The sequence below is a fragment of the Nannospalax galili genome, unplaced genomic scaffold (genome assembly GCF_000622305.1).
Source record: "Nannospalax galili isolate Female #2095 unplaced genomic scaffold, S.galili_v1.0 scaffold5, whole genome shotgun sequence".
Taxonomy (NCBI): domain Eukaryota; kingdom Metazoa; phylum Chordata; class Mammalia; order Rodentia; family Spalacidae; genus Nannospalax; species Nannospalax galili.
Window position 1 is genome coordinate 2,050,790 of NW_008353126.1, and position 11,027 is coordinate 2,061,816.

Genomic DNA, 11,027 nt, shown 5'->3' on the forward strand with positions numbered 1-11,027 from the left:
CAAAAGGTGGTTGGCCTGTGGAGCCCCGTTTCTATCAGCCCAGAACCTCTCTGTAGATGACGGCACTGTGGCTGCTGAATGAATGAGGAACCCAGGCACACAGGAAGAATCCTCTTGTGGGAATCCCAGGGTGGGCAACACAGGGTTCATAGGGGACATCAAAGACTAAATGATCTTATGCTTTGTCTGACCACCAAAAGCCGCCCCCTATCCCCATCACCATGCCTCTGCTGTGGACAACAGAACAAAGATCACCCAACCGAGTCAACATGGTCGGTCCTGACATCTACTGGCAATAAGACAAGACACAGGAACAAGTGTGGTTCAAACTTTACTGGAGATGAGACAGGGAAACACAGTTCCATACTAGAAACCAGGGTCTGAACCCCGGGGCACTAGTCTTTTTGGCAATTCTGGGCAGCTCCACACTGAAGACTGGTATCCACACATAGGCAGGATTATTCTCTCTGGTGGTGCTGACGAACACAGAGTTGAGAACATCTCACCCTCACCTCCAGCATAGCCAAGGGCTGCATGGATTCAGAAGCAGGGCAAGGAAGGAGAAGGAGGGACTTCCACTGAAGGCTCGGTTGGGAGAGAGGTTAAGTAGAAGAGAGGGGTTGCTAAGGCCTCTCAGAGGAGAAGGGATTAGAAGGGGACGGAATAAGAAGACTGATGAGGGGTGCAGGGACCAAGCTGCTCCCCCAGGCCAAGGATGAGCAAGCACAGCCACAGAGTCCTCCTCCCAGTCTTGGCATCAGAGGGTCCTACTTGTTACCCCATAGAGCCTTCTTCAAATACACAGGGCTTGGAAGGAAGCGGCTGGATTTCATGTAGGCAGAGATCTTCTTCAGTCCCTGTGAGTGGGAAGAAGAAAGCGATAGCTCAGGTCTGCACTCCCACTGGCTGCACAGCTCTATTCTAAAAACTCCGCATGGACTCAAGAGCTAGGGCACAGCAATGACCCTTGCTCTGGAAAGGGAACCCTTCAATTCCTTTATCTAGTGTCCCACCTTAAGGAGGATAGCACATGGATAAACTGAAAACTACCCTGAGGGCTTTGTGTCCTCTAGACAGTACATCATAGGTTTAGAAAACCCACTCAACAAGCCTGCAAGATATCAGAAGGGAACCTGAAGTCCAGACAGGGTAAGTAATTCCTCCTGGTCACACAGCCAGTCAGAGGGGTTAGCTTGGCTCTGCAGTTACCATTCTGTGCGCTCTCTGTCCACACCCCTCCTGTCCTTCCTGAGGAGACCCTATCACTGTCTGCAGACACGCTCCTTTTCCAGGGACGTTCTTGCCTGTGTATTTGCACACAGAGGAATGAGCTCGCAGGAAAAAGGATTTCATAGAACATGGCAGAGTAGCTTGGCTCTCACCCAGGGACTCAACAAATCTTGAGTGAAAGTGTCCAAGATGGAGGAAGCCCCACAAGAAAAGGCAGAGCAGGGTTCTGATTCATTCCTTGAGGCATAAGGTCCAAATTTCTCCACCTGGAATCTGAGTCCAATATTACCAAGCCCCAGGCAAACTTACCTCCAGCCCTAAATATAAGGACCATGCTAAAGGACAATCAGTTGTACTATGTGAATTCTTGCCAAGTTTGAGTTCTGAGGTAATTGTTACAAAATTCAGAGAGATCTGGGAATGCATGAGCCCAACAAGCCAGGCACGCCAGACCTCAGGCTGCAACTTTCAGCCCCACTGCTTCCCTCCCCGGAGTGATATAAGCTCTTGCATAATCCCCAAGGTCACTCAAGTTGGCCCAGAACCAGAGCTGATGAGAACTCTCTGAGAAAACACACTGTTTAAAGGAGAGTAGAGAAGAAAAACAGATTCCAGGCCCAAAAGCCCATGAAATTGATGCCTCTAATTATCAAATTCCTAATAAAGCAGATGTTGGGGGTGTCAAAGAAGAGAGCCCTGGACAACATACGTGGTACTTCACATGAATCCCACTGTCCCTCACCTTTGTAATGTCTAATGCCAGCTGTTTACACACTCCTGATATGCTCTACCTCCCAAAAGGGTCCTGGCCAGGAAATCCAGGTTATGCAAGGGCCTGCAGCTTTTCCTTTCAGCACAAAATAGGAAGAGCCACTAAGTGTTGCCCATAGAAACCAGAGGCCCACACAGAGATGAGGCTAGTGACTTACCCTCCAGCCTCAGTTTATCTCTCCAATGGGACTCATAATTTTATCCACTTTGCAGTGATAACTTTGTTCCTATAGATGGAAGATGTTGAGCACAGGCCCTGACAGAAAGCCAGTGCTCAATAAATGCTAAATGTTCTTTTAACCCACAAGATTAGGATTACCATGGAAAGAAGGAAGGGAAGAAGGGCACCCAAGAGGAAGGAGGATCAGGGCATCACCTCAAAATGGGCCATGAAGTCCTTCAGGTTTGGGAAGGCATCCAGGCACTTGGGTTCAAACAGGCGTTGCTGGTCAAGAATATCATAAACCAGGAAATCCACAAAAGTGATCTGCGGGAAGCAGAGGGTGAGTGGGATGGAACAGGAATTCTGGGAAGAACAGCAAATCCCCCTCCTTCCCTCCCTCCCCTTTACCTTGTCCCCTGCAAACCATGGCCGTTTCCCCAGGAACTTGGAGTAGAGCTTCATCTTCTCAGGGAGGCCCTGTAAGTACTCCAGCTTCTGTTTCTCCTGAGGCAGAAAACAGCTGTTACCACCCTCAGACACCCTGGAGCAGCCACCTTTCTGAAACTGGGCTTGGGTCAGTGTTCAGCTTTTAAATTAATACATCACCATTGATTAAACTCCTACAGGTACCGGGTCCTATGTGTTGGAAATGATGGAAAGTCAAACAGGAATATATCCTTGAACCTGTTACTACTTAGTCCCAAAACCAGAACCTGTGGGTCAGACTCAGAAGTGCCTGAGTACCTCTGACTCACACTCTGGCCTTGGATGTCTGGTGGAATTAAGGAAGCAAAGTACTCAAAGATCTCAAAAGGAAACACAAGTGGATAGTTGAGCACTTTCTATTATGTGGAGGAGTCTTAGATGTAGAAAGGGAGGAGAAGGGACAGTGATCCTCTGGCTGATCCTAAGCTTCCTATTAGGAAAGGTCCTGATTTCTGCTGCCGTTAAAGATACAGCTCTGTGGAAACAGATGAGCAGATGTCTGACATGGCATGAACACCTAACATAACCCCATCTACTTCATTTACTTATGGTTTGAGTCTTTATAGTCCAGGAGCAGACAGATGACATGAACAGCTGGAACAGAGTGCCTATGGAAGCTGAAGATCTAAGTTGATTCAAGGGACCCGGAACACAAACTCTAATATCTAAGAACTGTATTTCTAACTTGTAGAATATGAGCTATACCCTGGGATTGGTGGTAACTGACTCAGAGTGGTTATTTGGTAAGATTCTGGAATCATGAAGGCAAGTTTGATGCTGCGACGGACAGTTTTTTAAGAGAATCAGTACTGCAAGAGTCAAATGACAAACCAGACCAATGTAGATATGAACACAAGACTTTCACTCCTGCTCCAAACACTCTGTTCCACCCAGTGAGGGACTCACAAAGTCAGAGCTGTAGCAGACCATGACAAACTGCAGGCGGGTATCCATGACATGGTTCTCCAAAATGTCCACACGGATCTTCTCCTCTTCTGTCTCCCCACCTGCAGCACACACAGCACAGACTCACCCTCAGCAGCCCATCCCAGCCAAGCCCAGGGGGATGGGCACTGTCCCCACCCTGCAGCCAGCCCCACTCACACATGTTGTGCTTTCGGGCGATGTAGTGCAGGATGGCGTTGCTCTGGGTGATCTTGGTTGGCCCATCAATTAAGTAGGGCAGCTGAATGGACAAGGAGGGGCAGTCAGATATGATACAGGGTCTCAGAATACCTTCCCTGGGTTTTGAACAGACATGGAGCCTGCCACTCAGTGTGCCTGGCATGGGAAGCCCTCCATGAATACACTGCACACTGAGTGCAAGAGCTGGGACATAGTCCATCACAAGAACACAGTGCAGACCACCAGGAACGGAGCAGGAGAGAGAAGCATCAAATGGAGCAGGAGAGAGAAGCTGGGCAAGGAGATGAGGTGGGACACCATCACCTTCTCCTCCCTCCAAACCACTCCTTCCCTGTACCTACATTGGGAAAATCCAGGCCCAGCTTGAATTTCTCACTCAGCCACTGGCTTCTGTCATAGTCAGGAGCTGCAGTGAACAAGATGATGTGAAAAAGAAATCACTCCAGTGTCCCACCCTCCTTCCTTCGAGACCCATCCAAGGAGCCTGGGGCAAGACCTCCTGAGACAGGGGATCTTCAGTCTGACATGCGAGTCTCACATTCCAAGACCTCCTGAGACAGGGGATCTTCAGTCTGACATGCTGAGTCTCACATTCCAAGGCTACAGAACTGAAGAGCTCTTACAATGATCGTGGCTTACAAAAGGTTTGGGCAAGTGTTAAATTGAAGACAGAGGGGGACTCAGAGCCCTGCACTGGAAGATTAAACTGCCTTCATGGAGATTTCTGGAACACATAGACTATTTCCAGCAGGAAAAGGCCTACAGAGCTGGGCAATATGGGGCCAGGCAAGGTTCCTGAGGACCAACCAGAAGACGTTGGGCAGGAGTTTGATCAAGAAGCGATCATTACCGTCCCCTATGGTGTATCTCTTCTCCTCATAGCTTGTGTCTGTGTATTCCAGGAGCAGGCGGATGGCGTGACACAACTAGGGGAGATGGCAGGTGGCAGAAGTCAGAAATGCACTCCGACCCTGACTATGTGACCTCGCCTCCTCCATTTGTGCCCCCACACTTGACCTCTAACAACACACACACGGAGAGGGCAGGCTCTCAAGAACGCGTGGAGAAGGATTTAAAATCCAGAAAGCCCTTGGAAAGAGGACCCATGTCTTAGAAAGGCTCCAAATTCTCAGCAGATTCCCGCCCCTCGTCACCATCCTGCTTGGCTGTCAGATTCCTCTCTCACCCCACGGATGTCCCAATAACCTAGTGTCATGGGCATGGTGCTGGTGCTTGCGATGGTGTTGGCGGGCCTCAGCGGAGCAAAGCAGGAACTTTACCCTTGTGCACTTCGAGGGAAGTAGTGGAGACTAGGTGAGCCCTGCCTTTCCTTGCCTGGCTCCGCCCCTCTTCTCCCCCGAGCCGCTCCTCCTCTGCACGCCTGATTAGGCACCGCCCTTTCCTACGTCTCTCTCTGCCGGGATCTCTAAACCAACCTCCCTCACCCCAACCCCCGCCCCAGGACTAGGAGGACTTAGGTGTCACTCAGCCTCGGCTGCATAGTACCTAGAGCAAGATACTCCCTCCTCCCGCTTCTCCCCTCCTCCTCCTGTCCCCCTCTCCCTCCTCCTCCTTTCCCCCTCTCCCTCCTCCTCCTGGGGCAGTGCTCTTGAAGAGAGGTCAGATAGTGGAATGCAATGCTCCCTCCATCTCTCAGCGTCTGTCTCTAGGCAACAGGAGCCCCGAATTTCTGGGAGACTCAGACTGCCAAAAAGAAAAATAGGCATCCCCAACGCAAGAGTTAGCACCAATCACTGGAAGAAAATTCTGGCCAATCTAAAAAAAGCAAACCAAACAAGAGATGGTATTCTCTCCTTTACTGGCATGGTGAAATAGGACCGACCCCAAGACAAGGGAAGACAGTAGTAAGTGATTTCTGTGTTTAATATTTTGGCCATGTTTGTGACAGTAAACACGGGAACTAGACACAGTGCACTGCAATCTGAGGGGCCCCTAGCTCCACGGAGGGCAGTCGCAGGCAGAACTTTCGCACTAACCATCTCAGTGGCCAAAAGCACAGAGCTCGGCAACTAGAGTGCGCTAGAGTGGGAAAGCATGTGCTCTGAGGGACCAAACACAGCTCCAGCTTCCAGGAGACAACAGGGTATTGACCAAAGGGATCCTGTAAGACCCTGCACAGGACACAAGGATCCCAGGGCCAGATCTTTACAGCCAGAGTCCCAGGATTCTGACCCTGACCCAGGTTTCTACCCATATGTGTCCGGGTGTGAGAGGGTAGCTCAAGTGGCCTTTCAAGTCACCCTGTGATGTGGTCCTGTGGCAAGGCTTCCACAAAGACTATGTCCTATTGGGAGTTACCTGCAGCCTACTTCCTTGAAGACAAGATTGTTTCAAAATCAAGAGGTGTGTAAAAAATTGGCTTGTGGTGGACTTTGCTCTGTTTAGGGGAAATGATAAGATATAATGGATAATGGGAAACAGATAACAGACCTTTAATATGAAATTGGATTTGCAAGTCCAAGGGCAAAGCTGTAGTTCTGTAGAAAATGAATTCAGCACCTGCTAAGACCAGGATGTGAATCAAGTGAAGTCTGACCTCACCAAGGTAAGGTGTGGAACACAGAGAACAGAGAGAAACCATGTCATCACTGAAGTCTGAGAAGCCACATGCTCTGCAGGCCTCAGTGAATCTGGGAGCTCAGAAATCACATGGCTGGGGCTGGCAGAGTGCAGTGCTGTGGCAGATGCTGCATGTGCATTTCGATTTGGCCCATCCTCCTAGCGGAGGTCATGTGATGGCTAATCTTGGTTCCCAACATGACACACCTGGGAGGAGGAAACCTCATTTGAGGAATTTCCTCATTAGATTGGTCTGTGGACACGTCTATGGGGCATTTTCTTGATTGCTAATTGATGCAGGGGATCCCAGCCCACTACGAACAGTGTAATTCCTAGGCAGGTGGGCCTGGACTATACAAGAAAGGTAGCTGTGCTAGCCAGGGGAAGCAAAACAATGAGCAGCATTTCTCTACCATCTCTGCTCCAGTTCCTGTCTCCAGATTCCTGCCTTAAGTTCCTGCCTTGGCTTCCCTCAGTGATGGATTGTGATCTGAGAGCTGTAAGCTGAAATCAACACCATTCTCCCCTAAGCTGCTTTTGGTCATGATGTTTATCACAGCCCTGGAGAAGCAGTCTAAGACAGGCCACTAGACTGCTCAGGGGCTGCAGAAGACTCACGCCCCAGAGTAATTTCCATGTACCTTTGCCCAGACCAAGGAGGCCTACTTCAAAGCACACATGCCTGTGCATACATATGTGAATGGGTCTCTGAATCACTGTAGTTCTCATTTTATGTTAAGGTCATGTCATTGTCTTCACAATTCTTGGGCATGGAGTTATAAACTTTCTGGATCTAATTGAAGAAATGGTTTAACATGAATGAGAATAACAATCTTGAAAACATAGAACAAATATTGGAACATTTAATGTTCTATCCATCTGATCCTTCCTATATTGAAAAAAAAAAAAACAGTTGTTGGCAACTTTTGACACAAACTGGGCCTCATGGGTAACACAGTCCTTCTGAAATTGTAGTTTGGTTTAATGACTTTAAGTCAGGTGAGACCTCCAGGGAGAGATTTGGGAAATATGGAGCACATCTTCTTGTTTTCATACTCTGAGTGGAGTAGAGAGGGAGGCAGGCCATGCTGGCTAAGGACAAGGACTCTGAGGCACTGGGAAGGAGAATCCAGAGGACAGTTCTAATTACTAAAGGGACTCTATACAGGATCATCAAAGTGTTCTGGGTGAAGTGTGGCCGGGACCTATAAGGTCACCTTGGGACTAGATTCCCCAGTTTCTTCAAGCTCTGTGGCTAGCATTCCTACACTCTCAATGAAAACTCACAGAAATTCCAAATAAAATTAAGTCAAAATTTAAGACATACAAATTGTTAGTATAAATGCTGACAACTTAAAATGTCTCTGTGGAAATTTTTTCAAGGTCACTGAACTATCACTCTAAGCTTAGGAAATCCAGAATTCAAAAAATTTTTCTTAAATCTAAAAATAAGAAAACAAAACCACTATTTGTAAGATGCTAATGAAATGGAATTAAGTAAAAGGAATTTCCCTATATACTTCATACTTAAGAACAAGGTAGCACAAACTAATGTGCCTAGCTCTGTTCTCCTCTGCCCTTTGCATTGAGAAGTAGCAAGGGTTCGAGAGGGTCTTCAAGTGGTTTTCTCAAGCAAATTTTACCATGTCTTAAAAAATGTACTTTAGGAGAGGGCCAGTTCCTACCTCCATCGGTGTAGAAGCTGTGATCTCAACAGACTGCCAGAGTGCATGTTCTGGGCCCCCTCTGACATAGGGGCTGAGAATGCAGGGGACTGCCTCAGAGCACCTGGATCTTGCCTCCACAAGGTAGTGAGCTTCCCCTAATTGCACCAAGACCCAACCCCCTAACTGGGATTGTGTGAGGCCCCTGGGCAGACCTGGCTTTGGTAAGATAAGGCTCAGATCTTAGCAGACAGCCTGAGAGGGCAGGTTCCAAACTCCATCAGTGTAGCAGCTGTGATCTCAGCAGACTGCCATAGAGTGCTTGTTCTGGCATTTCTCTGGCATAGGGGCTGAGAACTCAGCAGACCGCCTGAGAGACCCAAAATTGGCCCCCAATTAGGGAACTTCTGAAATTTTTCTCTGGGTTCCCGGCAGTAGGTGTGCAAACCTTAGAAGGAAGCCAGAGTGAACCTGACTGGAACCAGACATGGACTTCTGTGGGTGCTCCTGAGTAGTTGATATGAAGCCATCAGTTTCCTCCAAAATAAAACCTGAGAGAACTTGAAACCTGGACCAACCAGCTGTACATAACCAATAAGAAAAGGACCAACGCACACCAATAATACAAACAGAAGAATACTTCAACTTAATTCTCATGTCAGAATCACAAACAAAAGAAATTCACATGCCAAAATCACAATGAAAGAATACTAAAGTGGAAAGCCAAAACACTATGTCTCCATCAAACTCCACCAGTCCTGTAGAAGAGTTCTACAAGGAGAGCCCCCTAGAAATAACCTAGGACATAGAATTTAAAAGAACAATCATAAATATGATCAAGCAATTCGACCAATTTAAAGAACACTTGAAAAAACAAATCAAAGAACTAAAAGAAGATAGGGATAAACTTCTGAATGAATTCACAAAAGAGATAGAAACATCGTAGACAATGCAGGCAGAAATGAAGGAAGTGAAAAATTCAATAAGCCAACTTGAAACAACAGGGGAAAGCCTAAACACTAGAATGAATAAATGGAAAACAGAGTATCAACACTGGAGGATAAAGATGAAGAACTGGATCACTCAAGCAAAGATTATGAAAAATTTAAACACAGGAATGGAATATACAAGAGATGTGGGACACCATGAAAAGACCAAATCTACGTATCATAGGCATAAAGGAAGGGGAACAATTTCAGATTAATGGTATTGACTAGATCTTAAACAGGATTGTAGAAAAAAAATTTCCTGAAATTAAGGAAAGACATCCTCATATAAATACAGGAAGCACATAGAACACCAAATAGAATCAGAAAAGAAACTCCCCATGACATATCATAGTAAAAACACTAAATGTACAGAACAAAGAATACTGAAAGCAGCAAAAGAAAAACAAGTCACATACAAAGGAAAGCCCATCAGAATTACAGCTGACTTATCAGAATTACAGCTGAGTTACGAATGCAAACGATGAAAGCCAGAAGAGCCTGGACCAAGGTATTTCCAATTCTACAGGACAATAGATGTCAGCCCAAAATACTTTACCCAGCAAAAATGTTTATTATAGTTGAGGGGGAAAGAAAAATCTTCCATGACACCAATAGCCTGAGAGAATACATGTCCACGAAACCAGCCCTTCAAAGACTACTTGAAACAATACAAAGAGCAGAGAAAGGAACACCTATATCCCAGGGGCAACAAAAGAAAATAAATAAAGGTATAATTGAGGAAATACAAAATTAGACAAAGAACACAAACAGCAATCAAAATGACAGCAACTAATACATATCTTTCAAAAATAACCTTAAATATCAAAGGACTGAACTCCCCAGTCAAAAGACACAAATTAAGTGAATAGATTAAGAAAGAAAATCCATCTTTTTGCTGTCTGCAAGAAACCCATCTCACCTTCAAGGACAGGTACTACCTTCAAGTGAAAGGATGGAAAAGAATATTATAAGCAAATGGTACTAAGAAACAAGCAGGGGTTGCAATTCTAATATCTGACAAAATAGACTTCAAAGTAAAACTAATCAGAAGAGACAAGGAGGGTCACTTCATTCTGATCAAAGGAACAATTAACCAAGAAGATATTACTATTCCTAACATATATGCACCAAACTCTGGTGCACCCAAATTCATAAAAACAACACTACAGGACCTTAAGACACAGATTAACCCAACACAGTAATAGTAGGGGACTTCAACACCCTACTGTCTCCATTAGACAGGTCAACTGGACAACGAATAACCAGAGAGATGTCTGAATTAAATGATACCATACATCAAATAAACCTAACAGACATCTTTCAAATATTCCAACCAAGCACAAAAGAATACACTTTCTACTCAGCACCCCATGAAACTTTTTCAAAAACTGACCACATACTGGGCCACAAAACAAATCTCAACAAATACCAAAAAAATTGAAATAATTCCATGCATTCTATTGGGCCACAATGTAATAAAGCTCGAAATCAGCACTGGATGAAACCATAGTCACTACACAAACTCATGGCGATTAAACAACACACTCCTAAACAATGAGTGGGTCAAAGGAGAAATTAGGAAAGAAATAAAAGAATTCCTGGAATTCAACGAAAAGGACAATACAACATAACACAACCTCTGGGACACATTAAAAGCAGTCCTAAGGGGGAAGTTTATAGCTAAGTGCCTACATTAAAAAATTAGAAAGAGCCCAAACAAATGACCTAACAATGCAACTCAAGACACTGGAAAGGCAAGAACAAATGAAACCCAAACCCAACAGAAGAGAAGAAATAACAAAAACCAGGGCAGAAATTAATGAAATAGAAACAAAGAAAACAATACAAAGAATCAATGAATCTAAGAACTACTTCTTTGTAAAGCTAAACAAGATAGAGGGACCCTTAGCCCAGTTAGCCAAAAGAAAGAAAGAGCAAATCCAAATCAACAAAATCAGAGATGAAGGTGGAAACATCATAACAGACACCAAAAAAATC

The 11,027-nt window shown here is 45.6% G+C and overlaps 1 protein-coding gene across 1 annotated transcript; it reads right to left on the reverse strand.

The window, feature by feature from the left end:
* Positions 1 to 314: 314 nt before the first annotated feature.
* LOC103747826 (glutathione S-transferase Mu 2-like) lies at positions 315 to 5,118 on the reverse strand. Its single transcript, XM_008850373.3, has 8 exons — positions 4,983 to 5,118; positions 4,647 to 4,722; positions 4,138 to 4,202; positions 3,755 to 3,836; positions 3,557 to 3,657; positions 2,573 to 2,668; positions 2,378 to 2,488; positions 315 to 857 (listed from the first exon to the last, which is right to left on the reverse strand). Exons 1-8 carry the CDS (start codon positions 5,016 to 5,018, stop codon positions 768 to 770), a joined length of 657 nt encoding a protein of 218 aa, XP_008848595.1. The 5' UTR covers positions 5,019 to 5,118; the 3' UTR covers positions 315 to 767.
* Positions 5,119 to 11,027: the final 5,909 nt, after the last annotated feature.

What these genes read in the sequence shown, in the direction of transcription:
- LOC103747826 (XM_008850373.3), bottom strand. Translation starts at nt 5,018, where the DNA reads ATGCCCATGACACTAGGTTATTGGGACATCCGTGGG. An exon ending in TGGGCCTGGATTTTCCCAAT is followed by an intron (nt 3,837 to 4,137) that starts GTAGGTACAGGG and finishes TTGTCCATTCAG; the next exon opens with CTGCCCTACTTAATTGATGG. An exon ending in CGCCCGAAAGCACAACATGT is followed by an intron (nt 3,658 to 3,754) that starts GTGAGTGGGGCT and finishes TGTGTGCTGCAG; the next exon opens with GTGGGGAGACAGAAGAGGAG.